The sequence below is a fragment of the Amblyraja radiata genome, chromosome 15 (genome assembly GCF_010909765.2).
Source record: "Amblyraja radiata isolate CabotCenter1 chromosome 15, sAmbRad1.1.pri, whole genome shotgun sequence".
In the NCBI taxonomy this organism is placed as follows: domain Eukaryota; kingdom Metazoa; phylum Chordata; class Chondrichthyes; order Rajiformes; family Rajidae; genus Amblyraja; species Amblyraja radiata.
The window spans coordinates 19,313,701-19,338,218 of NC_045970.1; the positions used below are offsets into that span (position 1 = coordinate 19,313,701).

Here is a 24,518-nt window from a genome sequence, read left to right on the forward strand (position 1 = left end):
TTCAGCCTTCCTGAAATCCCCTGATCTCCTGAAGTTGCTACATGTGAGACCTCGCAAATCCAGATTATTCCAAAGGACATTGAAGAAGGGTCTCGACCCGAAACATCGCCCATTCCTTCTCTCCAGAGATGCTGTCTGTCCCACTGAGTTACTCCAGCTTTTCAATGTTTATCTTCGGTTTAAACCAGCATCTGCAGTTCAGCCTGCACTTATTCCAAAAGACAGTCGTGTTGTGCAGCTTCTTCACGCTGGCTCACCTCACCTCAACTCCAAAAGGCCAAGAGACTTTTGGCCGGTGTGCAACCCGCTCCAGGATATGGGAGGGCTTTTTGTTTTTTTGATGACGTCAGCAGGATGGCTCCATTCATATTTTCAATGTGAAGCAGAGAGAGAGAGAGAGGGCGGGCGCTAGGACCCGGCAGCTGCAGCTGTGCTCGGACACTATTGGGGAGGGGAGAGGAGAGAGGAGAGAGGAGTGGGGAGGGGAGGAGGAGGAGGAGGGGGGGGGAGGGGGGGGGGGAGAGGAAAAGCTGCTAAAGTGGCATTTTACAGCAGCCTTTTCCCGTCTGAGACTTGAGCACATGAACTGGGCACCTGGGCCCTCGCCAGCTTCTCTGGGAACACATGTCGTTACTGTCTTTGTCCCAAGTGAACTTTGTGAGAGTGCCGAGTGCCTGCCCAGTCTGGGAGGGCTGTATGAGGCGAGTGGCCGAGTGCCGGAAATCTCCCACGTCCTGATCCCGGCTCCCTGTATATTATGCTGCTGATCCCCCTCATCCAGTCTCATGAAAAGACCGCAAAGTTATCTCCCAGCCTACACAAGATGACAAGCGGACTTGGGCGCCGTAGTTTTGCAGCCAGACTGCAAATACTGTATGTTTTTATCAGCATAACCGATGCATTCGGAGCATGGAAAGATGGTGAGAGTTCTTTTTATACTTATTTTGCTTCTTTAAAAGTGCTTTAACTTCTATGTGCCCCCCCCCCCCCCCCCGCCTCGTATTTCTGGACAATGCAGCCCCTTTGCTATTACGCCGTGCCCGTTGCTGCAAATACTCTTGCCTTTGAGTCATTCATTGGCCGTTACACCATCTGGCTCCCATTTGAATTACTCAAAATACACAGGCATCAAACTTTTCTATTGTGCTGCCGATCAGTTGCACAGTTTACTTGGTATCCCCAGAGAGAGAGAGAGAGAGAGTGAGAGTGAGGGAGATTGAGCCGATGTGATCTGCACCCCATATAACTATGAACGAGACTGGTTTTCTACTCTTTTGGTGTATTTCCAGAAGCAGATTATTGACTGAATTTTGCCAATTATTCTGTTCTCCTGTCCTGTCTGCATCGCTTGCAGAGCAAAGCAGTTCTGGTGTGTGTTGAACGTGAAGCGATGGATTGGAAACCTCTTAACCATTGTAAGGTGCTGAGAGTTGGAAAAACTTAGGATTCAGCTTTTTAACGTTTGTCCAGTTAACTCCAGCGCACGAAGCAAAACCTGGGAACTATTCTCTTTTAAAGTAACTGGAAACTTAGCAACAGAGTGACTTCTGTTGGATGGAATCGGCGTTTGAACTTGTGGACGAGATTCCGCTAGCGTACTGATTTGGGATCATTGTGTTGGCATGAAACCTCTGCCATTGGCTTTGTGATCCCAGGGACATGTCAACTTGACATCACCTCTTGCTTAATGGGACCCTTCAAAGTGGGACCAGTGTTGATCCATATTTTGGTTTTAGACATATTCCAACTCCTGATTCTCAGCCTTTGTGCTTGGAAAGCAGGGGATCCCACCTTAACCTACATCCACTGAGAATGTGAAGTTAACTTGAAACATCTTCCCCTGTTCTTTGATGATACTTCATTCAACACGATGCATCACTTTATACTTGGCTTGTTCATCATTATTTGTTAGCGGTTAGCTGCAGGAAACTCATGTATTGGATTCTACAGTTTTCATCTTTTTTTAATCAAAATTAAATCAAAACATTAGTTCTTTCACTGACTTACCGAATCAGTGAAATATTGCCAATTTCATTCTTCAGTTGGGCATATGATGCAGGGCTTATCAGGAATTGGGCATTTAAAAAAATCTAAAACCTTTAATCACATCCCCAGATCAAACAGCTGCTGCAATCAACACTTTTATTTCACTATGCAATAAAAATGAATGCACATAATAGAATTGGAGATACTTCTATCCAAAAATCATTCCAATCGTTCCAATGGACTTCAATAGCAGAATTCTGATCTTTGACAATTTCTAAACTTAAGCAGGCGGGCATCCTATTCAAATATATGTTCAATATTTTGCTTAAGAAATCGAAGGGAGAATATTGTATACCAGTATTCAGTTTCATTTACCTTATACTGTCAGCTGGTTAATTAATAGTGGGAAATGTTGAGTTTAATTTTATAGGTGGTTCAATTATTTTTATTCCACTCTCAGTGAGATTGATACTTAAAAGAAGATGTGGGATGATGCAAATCCAGTCTGCTGTTTTGTAGAGTGAGACCAATTTATTCTCCTGACTGTAAACAAAGAGTCTTCAGCCTTAGTTTTGCTGGTTTGGGAGAGATGCTGATAAGAGGTCAGATATTTTCCCTCAGGGAATAAGCAAAAGCCAGAGAAAGATTCACTAGAGCCTCTGTTGCATCCCGTTTAAATAGAGTCATACATCATACAGCATGGAAACAGCCTTCTGGCCCACAGGCCAGCCATCAAACACCCATTTATACTAGTTCCACACGTTCCCTCTTTTATCTTCTGGCATTCTTGTCATCTGCTCCTAGATTCTGTCACCCGTCCACACTCCAGGGCAAATTACCGTGGCCAATTAACCTACCAACTTGTACATCCTTAGGATGGGAGGAAACTGAAGCCCCTTGGGGAAAACCGTACAGTAGCAGGCAAAACATCTAAACACCCAGGGAGCATAAGAGAACGGATTTAACTTGTTTTACTGATGCAGTGAGGTAGCAACTCTACCATCTGTGTCTGAAGAAGGGTCTCGACCTGAAACGTCGCCCATTCCTTCTCTCCATAGATGCTGTCTCAACCACTGAGTTACTCCAGCATTTTGTGTCTACCTTCGATTTGACCAGCTTCTGCAGTTCTCTCTTACACATTTTGTCCACTGCACTGCTGTTGTTCACTGATGTATGTGAGTGAATGGGCCTCATACTTGACATCCAAAAGATAAAGCTCCACAACTAAGGTACACAAAATTGCTGGGGAAACTCAGCGGGTGCAGCAGCATCTATGGAGCGAAGGAAATAGGCGACGTTTCGGGCCGAAACCCTTCTTCAGACAGTTTCACAAGCTCCACAACTAACCTGGTGCTGCACAATGTCACCTCGCAATGACACGGGATCCTGGGAACTGTGATCTATCTCCCACACCCATGAGATTCAGTGAAGGCATTCATTGACCATGAAATCCATCAACACCTTCAGTATACCTTCTGTGAAAAAGAGCATTTGAAACCCACACCTAACAAAGAGCTCATTGTCTATGAAGTGTTGTGATTCTTTGTTCGCTGTTGTGCCAATGATTACCTGCACCAGATAGACACAAAATGCTGAGCTCAGTCTGAAGAAGCGTCTCGAACCGAAACGTCACCCATTCCTTCTCTCCAAAGATGCTGCCTGTCCTGCTGAGTGACTCCAGCATTTCGTGTAAACTCCAGCATCTGCAGTTCCTTCCTACACATTACCTGCACCAGACAACTTGTGGTCCAAGTGAGATACCGCCAAGGATGTATCTGCACAATCGTTCAAATCACTAGCAGGATAATCAAACGGGAAATGCCAGAATCTATGAATTGGATCCATTTATCACACCTCACATGCTCAAAACATGCACTGCAGCAGGTTTTTCTCAGTTATATTGTTTTCAGATGAAAATAGTGTATTGGCTCAGCCAGTTCCTAAGCATGGCCAAAATGTTCCCATGTGTAAGAAGGAACTGCAGATTCTGGTTTAAATCAAAGATAGACCCAAAAAGCTGGAGTAACTCAGCGGGTCAGACAGCATCTCTGGGAAAAAGTTATAGGTGACGTTTCGGGTCGAGACCCTTCTTCGAGACTGAGAGTCAGGGGAAAGCGAATGAGATAGATAAATAGATGGTGATGTAGAGAGATAAAGGACAAATGAATGAAAGATATGCAAAAAAGTAGCAATGATAAAGGAAACAGGCTGTGTGCTGGGTGAGAACGAGTACAGACAATGACTTAACAAGACGACTTTGAAGCTGGTACGACTTGGGTAGGGAAGGGATGGAGAGAGAGGGAATGCCGGGGCTACTTGGTTAGAGAAATCAATATTCATACCACTGGGTTGTAAGCTGCCCAATCGAAATATGAGATGCTGTTCCTCCAATTTGCATTTAGCCTCAATCTGACAATGGAGGAGGCCCAGGACAGAAAGGTCTGTGTGGGAATGGGAAGGGGAATTGAAGTGTTCAGCAACCGGGAGATCAGGTAGGTCCAGGCAGACTGAACGAAGGTGTTCAACAAAATGATCGCCCAGTCTACGTTTGGTCTCGCCGATGTATAAGAGTCCACATCTTGAACAACAGTTACAGTAGATGAGATTGGAGGAGGTGCAAGTGAACCTCTGAAGAAATCTGAAGAAAGGTCTCGACCCGAAACGTCACCTATTACTTTTCTCCAGAGACGCTGTCTGGCCCGCTGAGTTACTCCAGCTTTTTGTGTCTATCAATATTTTCCCATGTTGGACAGGCATCTAATGATAACACAAGCCACACGCAGCATCTTTACTAGATTGCCAGCAAGAATTGTAGCTGTTTACTATGATCTACAACCTTTGATGTTCACTCACAAAGAGTTTAGAGCAACTTGCATAGGGATTAGCAATGAAGAGTCAATAAAGGAGTCTGCATTGTGATATTGATGTCATGCACACAGCATCTGTCAGCTACAAACCTAATTATCAGGATGATGTCTGTAAAAGTCCCTCGACTGAGTGCAGCCATTTTGCATTTAACTTCTGACCTGCTTTATGTAATCACTGACCCCTTGATCAGCTTACATCACACAGCAAAAGCAGGCAGCTCATGGAACCACAGTCAGTCTCAGCAAACCATTAGATAGAGTTTTTCAGATGCACCAGAGAATGGTGTCCCTCACTCACCATCTCCCATTCAGCCCCATCTTGCCTTTATTTCCTCTTTAACACCCCTTTCTGTAGCTGTTTTATGGGTGTCGGGGAGATTATGTTAACGACACACTTCCCAAGGATCAGTGCAATGATGATGGGTGGTTACAATGTCTTTGTGCAGCTTCTGACAGGAACTGGCCAACCAATATCTTAAATGGTGATTCTGTTTGTAAAATGCCTTAGGACTGCATTTTGCAGGTGACGTGGATAGGAATTAATGCAATGCCCAACAGGTGTTTGCTGCACAAAAAGTATATGTGACCCAATCTCTGGACCCAGAAGTCTACGAGAGCTAGTTGGTCTGACTTCCCAATAGTTAATCATGCACTTTTTAAGAAATAGCAAACACTTTCTTTCTGTCAATGATATAGATACAATCTGTCAGTGAGGACAAAGTCAGGCAACAGAGAATGTATCCAGTATGGTTTGGAAGAGTATTGTGTCCAATGCTGTACTTTACCATTTGTTTCTATCATATTTGAGCTATTCATTCAATAGTTTCCAAATGTAATTACCATCATACAATTTTGTCAGAATGCATCATCAACATTTAAAAAATATTATTAACATTAAGACGCAAAAGGTTACAGAGGCACTTGAGCAAACTGGTGATATGGCAAAATATAAATTGAAGTGTATTAGAAAAATAAAGATGATTATCGGCATCCTATTCAGCATTTTATAACAAGTTAATATTAACCTTGAAATTCTTTTTTTTTTTAATTTTTGAGGATTGTTCTTTAATCAAAATGACAGTAGCACTACTGTAATACTGGCTTGCTCATCTTTATTGAGAATATTGATCTTTGTTCAACACAGTTTGTTCCTTAAAGTGACAAATTATTGTGGCGAATTGCATAAAGGTGATTACATTCAGAAAATGTTACTCGTTGTATGATTAGCCACAATTGTGACAAAAACAGTGGTGAATTTAAAGGGTACAGGTGTGGCAGTAACATTATTCCCAACCATAATGGGATTTGCTAAGATTCCTGACTTTGTCCTTATTGGCAGATCATATCTGTGCCATTGGCACAACCAAAATGACAACCACTTTATACCAAAAGGCATCAGGTGTTTGTTACAATCCAAATATTTTTCAGAAGAGGGCAGTTGACTATCTATGTAATGAGCAGCCAACTCTGCTATGGGACTTAAATCTACAACCTCCAATAACTCTTAAAAATAATTCAAAATTATTTCTTATTGAAATTAAATCCTCCCTATGCTGTTATAGTCATGGTGGCGCAGCGGTAGAGTTGCTGCCTTACAGCAAAATGCAGCGCCGGAGACCCGGGTTCAATCACGACTATGGGCGCTGTCTGTACGGAGTTTGTACGTTCTCCCCGTGACCTGCGTGGATTTTCTCTGAGATCTTCAGTTTCCTCCAACATTCCAAAGACGTACAGGTTTGTAGGTTAATTGGCTTGATAAATGTAAAAATTGTCCAGTATAAAAAAAATTGTCCAACTTCCATGTGGACTCTTTTGAAAGTACAAGGTACAAGATTATTGCCTCCATGAAGATATTGGGGTCTAATGAAAGGTGTGCCCTTACGGTTTGTACCCTTTCCACAGTGTAGAGAGGTTGTAGATTTAAGTCCCAGAGCAGGGAATGAAACACAAGCTCTATTTTGATAATCGGTGTGGCAAATATGGAATGCTGCATTGTCACCAGTGCCTTTTCTCAGATACGATCGTATATTACATCCCAATTACTCTCTCAGGTGAGCAGGAAAGTTTGTATAGGAAAGAAATACTGGGAAGATTTTTCTTCTCGTATCCTAACCAATATCTGTCAACCTCGGTAATAATAGATTAACTTTATCGTTGCACATAGCAGTTTCCGGGGCGTGTTGTACAAATTGCCACAGTCTTATAATACAAAGGTGGTGGGTGCCTGGAATGACTGCCAAGGGTGGTGGTGACTGCCAAGGGTGGTGGCAGATATGATAATGGTGTTTAAGTGGATATGGAGAGATATGGATCATGTGCAGGCAGATGAGATTTAGTCTATAGGTACACAAAATTGCTGGGGAAACTCAGCGGGTGCAGCAGCATCTATGGAGCGAAGGAAATAGGCGACGTTTCGGGCCGAAACCCTTCTTCAGACTGATGGGGGGTGGGGGGGGGAAGAAGAAGGAAAAGGGGAGGAGGAGGAGGAGCCCGAGGGCGGGCGGATGGGAGGGTGGGAGGAGACAGCTAGAGGGTTAAGGAAGGGGAGGAGACAGCAAGGGCTAGCAAAATTGGGAGAATTCAATGTTAATGCCATAGGGACGCAAGGTCCCCAGACGGAATATGAGGTGCTGTTCCTCCAATTTCCGCTGTTGCTCACTCTGGCAATGGAGGAGACCCAGGACAGAGAGGTCGGATTGGGAATGGGAGGGGGAGTTGAAGTGCTGAGCCACCGGGAGTTCAGGTAGGTTATTGCGGACTGAGCGGAGGTGTTCGGCGAAACGATCGCCCAACCTACGCTTGGTCTCCCCGATGTAAATCAGCTGACATCTAGAGCAGCGGATGCAGTAGATGAGGTTGGAGGAGATACAGGTGAACCTTTGTCGCACCTGGAACGACTGCTTTGGACCTTAAATGGAGTCGAGGGGGGAGGTGAAGGGACAGGTGTTGCATTTCTTGCGGTTGCAAAGGAAAGTGCCCGGGGAGGGGGTGGTGCGGGAGGGAAGGGAAGAATTGACGAGGGAGTTGCGGAGGGAGCGGTCTTTGCGGAAGGCAGACATGGGGGGAGATGGGAAGATGTGGCGAGTGGTGGGGTCACGTTGGAGGTGGCGGAAATGGCGGAGGATTATGTGTTGTATTTGCCGGCTGGTGGGGTGAAAGGTGAGGACCAGAGGGACTCTGCCCTTGTTGCGAGTGCGGGGATGGGGAGAGAGAGCAGTGTTACGGGGTATGGATGAGACCCTGGTGTGAGCCTCATCTATGGTGGCGGAGGGGAATCCCCGTGCCCCGAAGAACGAGGACATTTCCGATGCCCTGGTATGAAATGTCTCATCCTGGGAACAGATGCGGCGTAGGCGGAGGAATTGGGAGTAGGGGATGGGGTCTTTACAGGGGGCTGGGTGGGAAGACGTGTAGTCCAGATAGCCATGTGAGTCAGTGGGTTTGTAATGTATGTCGGTCAGGAGTCTGTCCCCTGCGATGGAGATGGTGAGGTCAAGGAATGGTAGGGAAGTGTCGGAAATCGTCCAGGTGTATTGGAGTGCCGGATGGAAGTTCGTGGTGAAGTGGATGAAGTCAGTCAGTTGTGTGTAGGTGCAGGAGGTGGCACCAAAGCAGTCGTCAATGTAACGGAGGTAGAGGTCGGGGATGGGGCCCTGGTACGTCTCGAACAAGGATTGTTCAACGTACCCGACAAAGAGGCAGGCGTAGCTGGGGCCCATGCGTGTGCCCATAGCTACGCCTTGTGTTTGGAGGAAATGGGAGGAGTCAAATGTAAAGTTGTTGAGGGTGAGGACCAACTCCGCTAAGCGGAGGAGAGTGTCAGTGGCTGGGTATAGGTTGCTCCTCTGGTCGAGGAAGAACCGGAGGGCTCCGAGGCCATCCTGGTGGGGGATGGAGGTGTAGAGTGACCGGACATCCATGGTGAAGATGAGGGGGTGAGGGCCCAGAGAGTGGAATGCGTGGAGGCGGCGGAGAGTGTCTGAGGTGTCTAGAACATAGGTGGGGAGGGATTTGACCAAGGGGGATAGGATGGAGTCAAGGTATGTGGAGATGAGTTCGGTGGGGCACGAACACGCAGAGACAATGGGTCTGCCGGGAGAGCCGGGTTTGTGGATTTTGGGGAGAAGGTAAAAACGGGCCGTGCGGGGCTGGGGAACGATGAGTTTGGAAGCTTGGTCAGGCAGGGCGTGGGAATTGATGAAGTCGGTGATGGTGCTAGAAATGGTGGCCTGGTGCTCGTCAGTGGGGTCATGGTCCAAGGGTAAGTAGGAGGAGGTGTCCGAGAGTTGGCGCGTGTTCTATATTCAGCCAGGACATTGTGGGCCTATATTGTTTTATGTTCCATGATCAATAATTATCAGTTCATTTCAAAAATATTTCTATAGCTGTGAAGCACTTGGGATGTTTAGAGGATGCAAAGTATTTATATTAATGCAAGTCTTTCTTGATCTTCTTTGTAAACAAAGTTTGACAACACCGCAGGTATGCTCTCACTGTCAAATCTAAGTGGTTGGTAATTGCACTTCCTTGGAAAGGTGATAATGGGAGCAGGAGAGGGAAGCATGTAACATTTGACACTCAAACCAGGCAAGGACCTGCTTGAAAATTAGATTGTAATTGCTATGCCAATGAGCTGCCAATACAATTTTTTACTTAAAACTTGGTTAGAAAGTGGAAAATACCACTGTTTTAAGATGCTTTTTCTACACGGGCAATTCCTCAGCATCGAGGATGATTTACATACACTGAGTCTTTGTGGGTTATGTGGTGACTAACATAGAAACATAGAAAAATAGGTGGAGTAGGCCCTTCGGCCCTTCGAGCCAGTGCCATTCAATATAATATAGGCAGATCATCCAAAATCATTAACCCATTCCTGCTTTTTCCCCATACCCTTTGATTCCTTTAGACATAAGAGCTAAATCTAACTCTCTCTGTCTTGAAAACACCCAGTGAATTGGCCTCCATTGCCTTCTGTGGCAGAGAATTCCACAGATTCACAACTCTCCGGGTGAAAAACATGTTTTCTCATCTCAGTCCTAAATGGCCTACCCTTATTCTTAAATTGTGACCCCTGGTTCTGGACTCTCCCAACATCTGGAACATGTTTCCTGCATCTAACCAGTCCAATCTTTTAAGAATTTTATATGTTTCTATAAGATATCCTCTCATCCTTCTAAATTCCAGTGATTACAAGCCCAATCGACCTATTATTTCATCACATGTCAGTCCCGCCATCCCAGGAATTAACCTGGTGAACCTACGTTGCACTCCCTCAATAGCAATAATGTTCTTCCTCAAATTAGGAGGCCAAAATTGCACTCTATACTCCAGGTGCGGCCTCACCAGTGCCTGTACAACTACAGTAGGACCTAAACTCAAATCCTCTTGCAATGAAGGCCAACATGCCATTAGCTTTCTTCACTGCCTGCTGTACCTGCATGCTTACTTTCAATGACTGATGTACAAGCACACCCAGGTCTCGTTAAACCTCCCCTTCTCCTAATCTGACACCATTCAGATAATAATCTGCCTTCCTGTTCTTGCTACCAAAGTGGATAACCTCACATTTATCCACATTATACTGCATCTGCCATGCATCTGCTCACTCACCCAACCTATCCAAGTCACCCTGCAGCCTCATAGCATCCTCATCGCAGCTCATTCTGCTACCCAGCTTTGTGTCTTCTGCAAACTTGGAGATGTCACATTTAATTCCCTCGTCTAAATCGTTAATATATATTGTAAATAACTGGGGTCCCAGCGCCAATCCTTGCGGCACCCCTCTAGACACTGCCTGACATTCTGAAAAGGACCCATTAAATTCCTATTCTTTGCTTCCTGTCTGCCAACCAGTTCTCTATCCATGCCTATACCCTAGCCCAATACCATGTGGTCTAATTTTGCACACTAATCTCTTGTGTGGGACCTTGTCAAAGGTTTTTTGAAAATCCAGACTAATGAGGATAACAATGGGCACATTGTCAGAACAAGTGGTGGGTGAGGGGATGGACAGGTTGGTGAGGTAGTCCTCTCCTTCCACCACGTAACCTCCTGAGCATGGCCTTGAGATTCTCGAAGCCACGTCACATGCATTTAAGTGAAAGCAAGATAAGTGCACATAAGGTAAAATAATAGAAGGTTATGCTGATACAATGGGGAAAAGCAAGGCAAGATGCAGCTCCATGGAGCATAATGTGTACATTGACTGCTTCTGATGCAAGTTGGCTGAGGATGATAGTCGCTTGACTTAAACATTTAAGTTGACATTTCTAGATGGGCATCCAAATCCCAATCAGTGAACTGAGGTTGAGTAGAAGAGTTCAAATATTTACAAATCATTAGTTTCCACTGCAAGACAATACAATATTTTATCTTTAAAAGCTATATAATTGCGTTATTTACATGAAATTGGGTGAGAAAAGCATTATTTGTGATGTATACTGACTAGTCATTTTGTTTAAATTAAGGCGTGCATATGGGTTTGTTGCACTGTAAATTATTGTAAAATTGGGAGCATTTTTTATGGTTATTTTTCAAGGCATCCAAATAATGTTAAAATCGACTTTGTGTCAGGTGATAAAGGTTGTGATTGAATGGGTGAGGGAGGTAAATGGGTGGCACAGCGGTGCAGTTGTGAGAGCTGCTGCCTCCCAGCGCCAGGGACCCGTGTCCGATCCTGACGTCTGGTGCTGTCTGTGCAGAGCTTGCACATTCTCCCTGTGACCGCGTGGGTTTCCTAAGGGTTCCCTCCACATCCCAAAAGACGTGCGGGTTTGTTGGTTAATTGGCCTCTGAATTTCTCCCAGCGTGTAAGGAGTGGGGAAGTAGGATAACATAGAACTAGTGTGAGTGGGTGATCATGATGGGCGTGGACTCAGTGGACGGAAAGGCCCTAATATCTAAAAATGTAAAATTAAACTAAATTGTATAAATTGTGTACTAGCTTTCACCAAGTATGCTGTTTGTCTTAGTAATTCTTATGAACAATTGGAATATTATCAATAATTTGTATTTAACAATAAATATTATGCAATAAAAGTATGCTTTAGGTACACATTAGAAGCACATAGAAACATAGAAAATAGGTGCAGGAGTAGGCCATTCGGCCCTTCGAGCCTGCACCGCCATTCAATATGATTATGGCTGATCATCCAACTCAGTATCCTGTACCTGCCTTCTCTCCATACCCCCTGATCCCGTTAACCACAAGGGCCACATCTAACTCCCTCTTAAATATAGCCAATGAACTGGCCTCAACTACATTCTGTGGCAGAGAGTTCCAGAGATTCAACGCTCTCTGTGTGAAACATGTTTTTCTCATCTCGGTCCTAAAAGATTTCCCCCTTATCCTTAAACTGTGACCCCTTGTTCTGGACTTCCCTAACATCGGGAACATACTGTCACCACATGACAGTAGGTTATAATAATGGTACTCAAATTTGTAACAGAAAGTGTGTTTTACAAGGTAGAGGCGATGTAGCAAGGATGACATGTTCTAAAGTAGCATTAAACTTACCCAGTTACTGTGAAACATTTAATCTGCTTTTGAAGTAGCTGTTATGTGGATGAAAGTGTAAAGTACTCGATGGTTTTGTGACTGGCATAACCTAGGATTGTCTCAAATTGCTTGTTTGTAATCTTTCTGTCAACATTCCTATTTGATTACATAAGCGTAGCCAATATATCATTGACGTAGCAATATACAATAGCTCAAAGCAATTCATATCACTATAGATCATTTAGGATTTTCAATGTTATGGCGGCAAACATTTTATTGTACATGATAAATTTGATAGCCATTAAAACAGAATATGCATGTAACAATGAAACATGTGTGCTCTCACTGGAGATATCACAGCATTACTACAGATTTATACCCATAGTTTAAATAGACTTAATGTTTACATTGTGGAAGCACACAATTACTGGGTAGTCAGTGAGACATCAATATAAACACTGCTGCAACATTTTATTTTGAATAGGGAATTATGTACTCTTGCATTTGTTTGTAAAGATTATAATATACTTCTCAGGATTCATAAATATGTAATGCAACAATGTTAAGCCTGTGGCTTTGTGAGATAGAATGCTTTATGTAAAGGCAGCCCTTCTTAGCTGTAATCTCTCATAAGCTGTCCATCCAAGGAGTCTTCTCGTAACTTAGATCCCTGTAGATTATGTTCAAAGCTCTTGGATCAACTCCAGATGTTAGAATAAAATACCAAAGCTGGCAAGCATATTCTGCAGGATTTAATCACCTTTTTGAAGAATAATAAATCATCGATATTAGAATTATAGCCCATACCATGAAGCTGAAATGAATGATTCTTTTGCTACCCTTTTCCAAACAGTCTATCAATATTTTATTTGTCACGTTGAATTTTAATTCATTGGATAGTTTGATGACTGATAGCTCTTAAAGAGAAAAATAGTTTGAACATCAGCTACTGTTAATCTTGGAATTCCCAAATGATTACATATCTCATTACAATTAAAGTAGCCTCAAGTTTTTTAATCTTTTTAAGGACCTTGTAATTCTTAACAATTTATATTATTACAATGTGTTCTTATGTGTACAGAATTTTATATTTTAGAACTTTGCGAAAACTTTCTACAACATGACTTGTCACATTTCCTTGGATGAATGAACCTGAATTTCAATAAAAAAAGTTTTAGATTAATCCACTGTGCCATAACGCATTGATTTTTCATGCTTCTGTTTTCTGTCACTCTATACCCCTCTCTGCCAACATTTTGTATTCATTGGGCTGGATCTTGCAAAGGCCCATAGGCACAAAATCTGAATAGACAGCCCTGAAGTATTTTCCTGGGGGTCCAGGTGAATAGTTGAGCCTTTCATAGAGAAGCATTGTATGATGCAAGTAAAATGTTATAACCTCTCGAGCATTCCTTTTCTTCAGCCTTCCTGGTCAGTTCAGTTCAGTTTAGTTTATTGTCACTTGTACCGAGGTACAGTGAACAGCTTTTTGCTGCATGCTAACCAGTCAGCAGAAAGACAATACATGGTTACAATCAATCCATTTACAGTGTAAGACACATGATAAGGGAATAATATTTACTCCAAGGTAAAACCAGCAATATCCAGTCAAGGATAGTCTAAGGCATATCAATGAGGTAGATAGTAGTTCAGTGTTTAAGAAGGAACTGCAGATGTTGGAAAATCGAATGTACACAAAAATGTTGGAGAAACGGGTGCAGCAGCATCTATGGAGCGAAGGAAATAGGCAACGTTTCGGGACAAAACCCTTCTTCAGACTGCTATCTGGTTGTGGTAGGATGATTCAGTTGCCTGGTAACAGCTGGGAAGAAACTGTCCATGAATCTGAAGGTGTGCACTTCTATACCTTTTGCCTGATGCGAGAGGGGAGAAGAGGGAGTGGCCAGGGTGCGACTCATCCTTGATTATGCTGCTCGCCTTGCCGAGGCAGTGTGAGGTATAAATGGAATCAATAGAAGGGAGGTTGGTTTGTGTAATAGCCTGGGCTGCGTTTACAATACGCTGCAATTTCTTACGGTCCTGGATGGAGCTGTACCCAAACCCTACTTTCATCCTTCCTAATATCAAGCATTCCCAACTTCCAGCCTGCCCAGCCATACCAAAATCTCCTCGCCATCTGTTTAATCTCCAGCCTCGCTCCATCCTACTCCTTCAACTTAAAGGTGGCTCCAGTATGGTCCTGTGCAGTGGAGGGTCTTGCTGCTCAGCTGAGGCATCCATTCTTGTCAAGTGTTTGTGCTTGGAAACACACAGGAGGGAATAGCAGAGTCCAAGTGGCAAGACAGCTCAGGACACTCAATAGTCATCGCAACATCCACTCCTTTGATTCTCTAGAGTAGAAACAAGGAACTGCACATGCAGGTTTACACCAAAGGACACTGTGCTGGAGTTAGTCAGCGGGTCAGTCAGCATCTCTGGAGACCATGGATGGGAGACCTTTTGGGTTGAGAACATCACAACCCGACCTGAAATGTCACCTATCCGTGTTCTCCAGAGATACTGCCTGACCCTCTGAGTTTCTCCAGCACTTTGTGTTCATTGATTCTCTGCAAGTTTGTAGTTCCAAAGACTTGGGTGTTCTTCAGTGTTTCATCCAATGAACCTATCTTCATGATAATATAAACATGCCCATACATATTTATACGAGGGTATCGTAGTCACACAGACATCTATTCCCATCAAATATTTGCCACAGGTGTTTCCAACAAACATCAGTCGCTGGCAATCAGCCCTGCTATATTTTAGTTTTCCGGCTCCAGACTAGATAGTATCACTTGTAATCCGACATCTCATTCTGATTGGAATCATCTATTGTCACAGAAGGATCAATGTTCGAATCCTTTGAAGACTGGAATTTCCACACAATTTCTGTCCCATTCGGAATGGAATCAAATCAAATCACGGATATTTTTAAGCTTAAATATTACATGTACATAACTACAGTTATAAAGCTGCCATTATCCCACAGCTTTTCTGCTGAATCAGCATTTTCTTCACCTTTAGACTTTACAGATACTGAGCGGAAACAGTCTCTTTGGCCCACCGAGTCCGCGTCAATCAATGATTATCCCATATAATCCTACAAACTAGGGGCAATGTTTACCAAAGCCATTTAACCTACAAACCTATGGAGTTTGCACTTTCTCCCCGTGACCCGTGTGGGTTTTCTCTGGGATCTCCGATTTCCGCCCACACTCCAGTCGTACGGGTTTGTTGGTTAATTGGCTTGGTAAAATTTTTAATTGTCCCCAGTTTATGTGCGGGGATCACAGGTCAGCACGGACACGATGGGCTGAAGGGCCTGTTTCTACAATTTATCTCTAAAGCCAAATTAAACTAAACTAAATGTCTTGGGCGTGTGGGAGGAAACTGGAGCACTCGGAGAAAACCCACATGGCCACAGGGAGAACGTACAAACTCCGTACAGACAGCACCCATAGTCAGGATTGAACGTGGGTCTCTGGCGTTGTAAGGCAGCAACTCTACTGCTGTGCCATCGTGCTGCCTGAAGCTGCTCTTGCCAGTAAAACTAGTAAATATGTAGCATACATATGTCCTTATTCCATAGCTTTTATACTGAATCAGCATTTTCTTCACCTTGAGACTTTAGATTCAGCACGGAACAGACTTGGGGCAATTTTTACCGAAGCTAATTAACCTACAAATCTGTGGAATTTGTGCGTTCTCCTCGTGATCTGGTGTTTGTTCATTTGGGGTGTACATCACACAGTGTCCAGAACCACTGGCCCATATTAATTACCGAACTACCAGTTAAATGAAGCCACTATGAGGCTGCCTTGCTGTTACAGCGTTTATTTGAGTAACTATGGCTGAGAACATCAATCACTTGACTTGGGTTGTAGCTGCTGTAGACATTTCAATTCGCTAAATGAGGACAAGTGACTAGCAATCAGTTAAAGCCATGAACCTATACTGCAGCGGCAGAAGTAATCAACTCTTACATTTTTATACGACCTCTCTCCAGGCCTCGTTGGCTCTGCACCAATTACAATTTGATAATGTGCAATTGTGCTGCTAAATTGCAGGCCATTGCCTTCATGTTTGTGGTGATAACTTTCACAAAAACCTGCATAGACAAACTACATTCTTGGTGCATCTTGTTAATTGTAGTGTTGCAGATGCTCCAGCTCCTGGATTTCATTGCTTAGATACTGCATCAACGACTGCACCATTAAAGAAAATCTGAGTAAAAATGTTATAATAGCTGTTTTACATCTCTGTTAGAGACTAACTCATTTTATACACACACGTTTGTCAAAATTCCTCTTTAGACTTTTAAACTTTAGAGATACAGTGTGTAAACTGGCCCTTCGGCCTGCCGAGTCCTTGCCGACCAATAATCACCCTGCACACTAACACACCATGGACAATTTACAAAAGCAATTAACCTAGCAACCTGTATGTCTTTGGAGTGTGGGAGGAATCTGGAGCACCCGGACAAAACTCACGCAGTCACAGGAGAATGTACAAACTCTATACTGTGAGGGCCCATGGTCAGGATTGAACCCGGGTCTCAGGTGCTGTTAGGCAGCAACTCTACCTCAGTGCCACTGTGCCACCATAAATTAATTTTTGAGTTTTACTCGGCTGATAGATTTAAATCCACAAAGATCTCCGACTTACACAAACATGTAGGCCGACAATTTGCTGCAAAAATCACCCATGTAAATAAGTGGAACATCACTGTACTCTTGACTAAATGGATTACTAACTGCACTGCACTTTTTTTTGTTATGGTGCAAAGCACTTTTGTGGTGATTAAGTACAAGATATCAAGTGATTCTTAAATGCTAAAATGTGTTGAAAATACTTGTGTTAATTTTCTTCTCAAACAACAGCTTAACTAAATCAACAGACTGTGGGTAGTAATCTCACTGCAGATCTCGAGTGTTTTAGCTTGCTTGAAAGAGTGTGGCATTGTTGGAGGTTTCATTCTTTGACGGAGACATTAAACCATGGCTCCTTATTCAGGTACATGTACATGTACGTTCTCCCTGTGACTGCGTGGGTCTTCTCCGAGTGCTCCAGATTCCTCCCACACTCCAAAGGCTTGTAGGTTAATTGGCTATGATAAAAATTGCGATTTGTCCATAGTGTGTAGGATAGTGCTAGTGCTGATCAGTGCGGACTCAGCGTTGGATCTGTAAAGTCTATAGTCTAATGCATTTGCTCATCTGGGGTTAAAGCATCAGAAACCAATCTTTAAACACTGCAGTGGAAGTTCAGACTGTTGCCCTCATGGTTCTGGATTATAATGTGCAAACGTGTTGCTGAGCCAGCAATCTGGTCATCTATCCACCACAGTGATGCCCAGAGGCACTGGGAAGATGGTTAACCAAGCTGTATTTACTGGCCTCACATGCAGTTGAGTTCTCCATGGATATCCCAGGTGGAGAAGAGCTGGGCGACCATTTGAAAAGAAAAACAGAAAATTCTGGTAAAACTCATCAGATCTTGTGGCATATATGGATAGCGAAACAGTAATTGTTTCAGTTTGGTAACTTTTCATCAGAACTAGTTTACTTCTTTTCCCTTATACTCCACTGCATGCCATATAGCTGGTGCTGTTAAGATGAAGTCATGCAGATATAGTGCACCATAATGAATCCTTGTCCCTTGGGACAGTGGGCAGGTGCAATAGACCTGCACGGGAAGGTAGACGCTCCCGACCCCACGAGTCTCGGGTAGATGGTTCTCGTCAGCCTGGGAAGGCAGTCCATCTAGGAGAGGGAAAACTCCACTGCCTTGTGGCCATACGCAGTCATGGAAAAGGTTCCTGGAGTAAACCTCAAGAAAATCCGGAGTCGGAGCCCCTAAGGCAGTTTGTTGTTGTCTACAACCTCGCTCTGGCAGCTCCGCGACTGCGCTGGTGCCAAACTGTAACGGCCCTGCTGTTCCTTTGGATCGATCAACAACGTGGAGAGGGGGGACGTGCTGCATGGGCAACAGCCTGTCCTCCATATGACATCACCCAGGATTGCATCCGACCACACATCATCGTTAGCGATGCTGCTTTAGCCGAGGTTTAGAACAAGCAGCCAACAACTAGGATGCATCACCCGTGGTCAGTCATGACCGAGGGGGGCCTACGTGCCTACGAATGAATCTTTACAATTACTCTGCCATGGAGGCCAAGTCAGTGGATATTTTTAAGACAGAGATAGATAGATTCTTGATTAGTACAGGTGCCCGAGGTAATGATAGGAGGCAGGAGAATGGGGTTAGGAGGAAGAGATAGATCAGCCACGATTAAATGGCAGAGTAGACTTGATTGGCCGAAGTCCCTATGTCCTTATGACATGACCTTGTGACTTCTGGTCTGCTGCATCAGATTTGTGTGGCAGCATGGCTTTCATTCAGTGCCTGCGTGTGTGTTGTGGACAGAATCATCAGCTGTGTTGTTTTTCAACAGCTACTCTTTAGTTTGCTAGTAAAATAAAAAATGCTGGAAAAACTCAGCAGTCAGACAGCATTTTATGAATGAGAAACAATCAGAAACACACAAACTGCAAATGCTGGTTTGCAAAAAAAAAAAGACATAAAGTGCTGGAGTAACTCAACGGGTCAGGCTGCATCTCTGGAGAACATGGGTAGGTGAGCCGACCCGAGACATCACCTATCCATGTTCTCCATGGGTGCTGCCTGACCCGTTGAGTTGCTCTCCACTGCTCCTCCTCCTCCAAAGCTCCAAGTGTATTGGGCCACAAAAGGTAAGGGTGGGTGCAGGGAAAACATGGAGGATATTTGTGGGTGGTAGAACATACCCGGATTTTCCAATCTAGTTATGCAATATTTCTACTCCTGTTGTGTTAAGATCATGTATTATCACATGTGTGCCAAACAAAAAGAATAGGAAAGGTGCAACTCTAATATTTGAAACAAGCAGTTTGAACCAGAAAAAAACAATATTTGGTGAATTCTATAGATTCCCATGCAACTTATTCCTGGATCAATGCATTAGCCAGATCTAAGAATTGATTTGCAAAGATAATTTGGCCTTCATGCAGATTAACTAATTTCAGAGACAATTGAAGAGATCTTATAATTATTTTAATTTTTCTCTATCGGTTTTGATTGTATTTCAGATACATTGTAGGCTATTTAGATGAAAGGTTTCTTTCCTAGCCAAGGCATCCCATCTCGCGCTGAGTTGAGTTTCTGACTACTGATTGTACCATAAAGGGCCTGTCCCACTTAGGCGACTCTTTAGGCGACTGCCAGGGACTAATTTTAATGGAATTCACCTACGACACCCAGCGACAACCTACGACAGCACCCACGTCAACCTACGTCAACAAAAATTGTCGACACTGTCGCCGAAGTGGGAGAGGCCCTTAACCTAGATTACTTAACTCCATCTCCACTCCAGCTCCTCTCCACCTCTGCTACAATACACATCAGTACCTTTGTTACCGCGAGTCTGCCTCTCCAATGCTTTGCTGGCCTACAGCCTAACGCCCACGCATCATAAACCTGAACTCAGTTACTCAAGCTGCAATTCATCCCTTATCCCAGGGCTTGATGTATTGGCTCCTATTCTGTCAATGCCGTGATTTAATGCTTCTCGTTGTTACTTTCAAATTTCTCCCTGTGACTTTCCACTAACATAATGACATCTCAATGGCTCTCCAAACCAGCCTCCTTCACATTCCGCAATTGACACCGAGCTTTGGCCATAAACCTATCCGCGTTCTTACATTTTAGGATGGTCCTTAAAACATAACGCTCACCTGCCCTTCTATTTTCATGTATGGTTTGATATCAACTATCGTTTGGTCATATTGAGAGCATCACACCTTAAAATCATTATACAACAATATCAATAAATCAGTGTATTGGACATTGACCTCAGCCTGCTAAATGACTGCCAGGGTTCCCTGCATCACAACAGATTAAATTAAAAAAGCATCTGGTGAGACATTAATTATACACTGCAATGTTTTCCATATAGATGCTATAAAATTACAAATGTAAAATTAAATATGAAATAGTGGAAAGTAAACAGAAATATATAATCAGGAGGAAGATATAAAGGCAAACGAGAGCAAGATGTGATTATTTTCCTTTTAATTAGTGACATATAATATCCTTGATATTTAAAGACCTTTTGTTTTCCTGTTTTTATTTTAAAATAATGCCACATGTGATTCAGATTAGATGATCTAAATTGGGAGATAAAGACCATACTAAGCGACATGGCATAGAAAGTTTCATTTTAGAACAAATAATATTCAACATTATTGTAACATGTTTGCAAAAAACTGTTCAGTTGCCTAATGTCGTTATAATTGTGTGGAGATGTAAATAGTAGCATTGTTGAATGGATTGATAACTCTTTCATGTTGAAGCGAAATGGATATTGATTTGAAACGAGGCCATGTGCTTTAACTTATTGTTCATTCAAAAGATCGCAGTTCAATAGTACTTTATTGTCATATGTACCTAGATAATGTGAAATTCTTTGTTTTGCGTACATTCCAGTAAAACCATACCATGCATAGGTACAAGAGTGCAATGATTGTAGAGTAATAATGATAAATATCTTCAGAGGTAGTGCACAATAGAGTCGCCACATTTCCAGCACCTTCACAGTAACATGTTCATATAAATATCGAGTCTTAACTTGGCCTTAAAGACACGTTGTCTTGGCGGTGGCACTGGGCCAGTGATTGGAGTTTGGCCTGGCCCACTTATGCCATCGATGTTCTCCGCTGCTCTGTGCCACTGCAGGCCGCGTCTGATCCACACGCTCGTCCGAACGCAGTGGGGCCTTCAGTGGCGCCTGATCCACACCATTCCCTGGATGTCTTGGGGATGCCAGCGGCTCACTCCACCAACACCTCGACCCCCTCTCCCCTCCCGCGGCCACCCCTCTGTTTTCGTGTGCCAGGACTCCTCATTTAGCTGATCTTGAAACCCTCAGAGAGCTTCTTATGGCACTGGAGGTGAGTCCACAGCCCACTCACTGGCACCGATCTTCTTCCTGCGCCACAGCTGCCATCTTGGAAGCTGTTATAGACCATTATAGAAAATATATATCATTATAGAACATTCATAACACAATAGGTGACCATTCAGCCTATCATGTCCATTCTGGTTGATAAAGGGATACATACAATACAATAGAACTTTATTTATCACAGGAGGGAAATTCATCTGCCAACAATCATAAAAGCACAAAAACCATGAAACATGAAATTAAAGTGACGAGTGGAAAGGATTGGAGATGTGCAAAGACTGGGGAGAGAGAGGGGGGGGGAAGTCAGACTCAGTCTCAGTCTACCCAACGACACAAGGGGGAGGAGATGTACAGTGATACTCACAGGGAAGAAGGAACTCCTGTGGCATTCTGTCCTGCATCTTGGCGGATCCAGTCTGGTGCTGAAGGTATTCCTCAGGTTGACCAGTGTGCCGTGGAGGGGGTGAGCTGTATTGTCCAGGATGCTCTGTAGTTTGAGTAGCATCCTCCCCTCCAAGACCACCTCCCGTGAATCGAACTCCGCCCCCAGGACGGAGCCAGTCTTCCCGATGAGTTTGTTCATTTTATTGGCGTCCGCAGCCTTTGCCCTGCTGCCCCAGCACACGGCAGTGAAGATGGCACTCACTGGTAAAACATCTGCAGCATTGTACTGCAGACTTTGAAGGAGCAGAGCCTTCTCAAAATGTACAGCTGGCTCAGTCCCTTCTTGTACAGGGCCTCAGTGTTCCTGGATCAGTCATTTACTGTCCAGGTACACTCCAAGATATTTGTATTCCCTGGTAAACTGCCTGGCCTATTCCTACATTTCAACAATTGGTCAGTAGTCCCGCAGGTCATAGCTCTGCAAGCACCATTCCAGTCACTTGTTGCCCCCAACTGTGAAACAGTCCTTAATTCCCAAATTGGCCTCACTGGTCACCACAGAGCCCGAGTGGAATTGCGTCATTCTCAAACCCACGAGACTGTGAAAGAAATGTGAATTTGTGGAATTCCCTGCCACAGATGGCAGTTGAGGCCAAATCACTGGATGGATTTAAGAGAAAGTTAGATAGAGCTATAGGGGTAGTGGAATCAAGGGATATGGGGAGAAGGCAGGCACGGGTCATTGATTGGGGACGATCAGCCATGATCACAATGAATGGCGGTGCTGGCTCGAAGGACCGAATGGCCTCCTCCTGCACCTATTTTCTATGTTTCTATGTAAGAAGATACAGTATTCTCCGCATACATTCCCAGGTGTCTCTTTCCTGCCTGGTGCTCAGTATGCAATTTCTCCTGCACTATTACACTTTCCCAAATGCACTGATGCTCAATGTTCTGGACTAACTTCTGTATGGCACTTTTCTGCCAGTAGTGTGTGGCATATTGTACGATGTTTGCAAATGCTGAGGGTTCACCCTGGCCGGAGTTGGAGGTCAATGCCTTACTAAAGCCAAACATTCCTTTTCAAGGGGAGCATCAATATTTCAAAGAGCTCTGGTACTTGGCAACAGGCTCTGTGCCCAAGCAGCAAAGTAGACAAGAAGATATCTCCTTCTGCAAACAGGAACGTTGTCAGAGTAGAAAGGAAATCAGCAGGTTATGTGACGGTGTTTAAAGGAGGGAGCCCACTTTATTGATGGAGGTGAACTTTATTAAAGCAACATCTCCGGTAGCAACCACAGGAAACAAAAGCTGAGAGTTAGAACACTTTTGAAGCAATCCATTATGCTTTATTGAGTTTCGGCTTACTTCAGATGCAATGAAAGAGCTTAATGGTCTTCCACGTCATCATTTGCAAGTTATTGGAGTTCTAAGCATTTCTAACCTGATTTTCTATGCACGGTATGCACAGGGCACTAAGCTCATCAACAATATGAGGTTCTTTGCAGCTTCATTGAAGACACCTCAGAGAATATTATTGTCCTTCAGACCAATTTAAGGCCAATGATACTGTTGACATCAACATTAGTTTCATAATCAAAGTCTCATTAGTTAAATCCACAGTTAATCATGGATTGTTGTCTGCTGACTGGTTAGCATGTAACTAAAGCTTCTCGCTGTTCCTCGGTACACATGACAATAAACTAAACTCAGTTGTTAGAGCCCACTATCGGAGGCTGTTTTAGTTTTGAAGAATGCTCGTTTATTCGATTTCCACCGCTGTCTATTTGTTTTCTCATTTGTGTTCGTTTACAGAAGGACGGCATCAGGCAAGAGAAAGGAAATGAATGGAAATTATTTTTAGAAATTTATTTCCTGGACATTGAGTACTGTACATGCCATAAATTAAAATTATGTAATTGTGGCTCACCTGTTAAGAACAATGATTCCATGAGAATATATATATATACATATATACATATATATATATATATATATATATATATATATATATTACCGAGCTGTTGATGGTGTAGAGAACAAGCATATTTCATCTGGTAACTTGGCGACCAGAAATGCAACTTAATGGTGCTGGATGTTTCTCAGCAACCTAAATGCTAGGGGAGTGAAATTGGACCCAGTATTACCAGCTTTTAGCTGACGATTTAACTTCTATAGGCACTTTGGCATCCATTAATCTTTCCCAATCATCAGCGTGGGAGTACATTACAGCTGGACAACTCGATGATTTGAGAGAAATAGTCACCATGTACAATCAATAATGAGTTTGACAGGGTCAGTCTTCATGCCAGCAGTCTTCAATATACTGACCTCCATCTGACCTTCACAGCCCAGGATAAAGGTGTATATGATATCAAACTAGAATTAGAAGGGCGGGACGATGGCGCAGCGGTAGAGTTGCTGTCTTACAGCGCCAGAGACCCGGGTTCGATCCTGACTGCGGGTGCTGTCTGTACGGAGTTTGTACGTTCTCCCCGTGACCTGCGTGGGTTTTTTTCTGAGAACTTCGGTTTCCTCCCACATTCCAAAGACGTACAGGGTTGTAGGTTACTTGGCTTGGTATAAATGTAATAATTGACCCTAGTGTAGGATAGTGATGATGTGCGGAGTTTGCAGGTTGGTGCGGACTCGATGGGCCGAAGGGCCTGTTTCCACGCTGTATTTCTAAATTAAAATTAACTGATGCTCTATTTTGCCTTGAAGTCATATAACCATATAACCATATAACAATTACAGCACGGAAACAGGCCATCTCGGC

General features: G+C 43.6%; 1 protein-coding gene across 2 annotated transcripts in view; it reads left to right on the forward strand.

Moving 5' to 3' along the window:
• Positions 1-507: 507 nt before the first annotated feature.
• The window catches only part of adam12 (ADAM metallopeptidase domain 12), a 332,398-nt gene continuing 308,387 nt past the window's right edge, over positions 508-24,518 (forward strand). For both annotated transcript variants that reach the window (XM_033033702.1, XM_033033703.1), the window contains exon 1: positions 508-920. In XM_033033702.1, the coding sequence (XP_032889593.1) occupies positions 758-920 (163 nt within the window). In that variant the 5' untranslated portion in view covers positions 508-757. The remainder of the gene's footprint in view (positions 921-24,518) is intronic.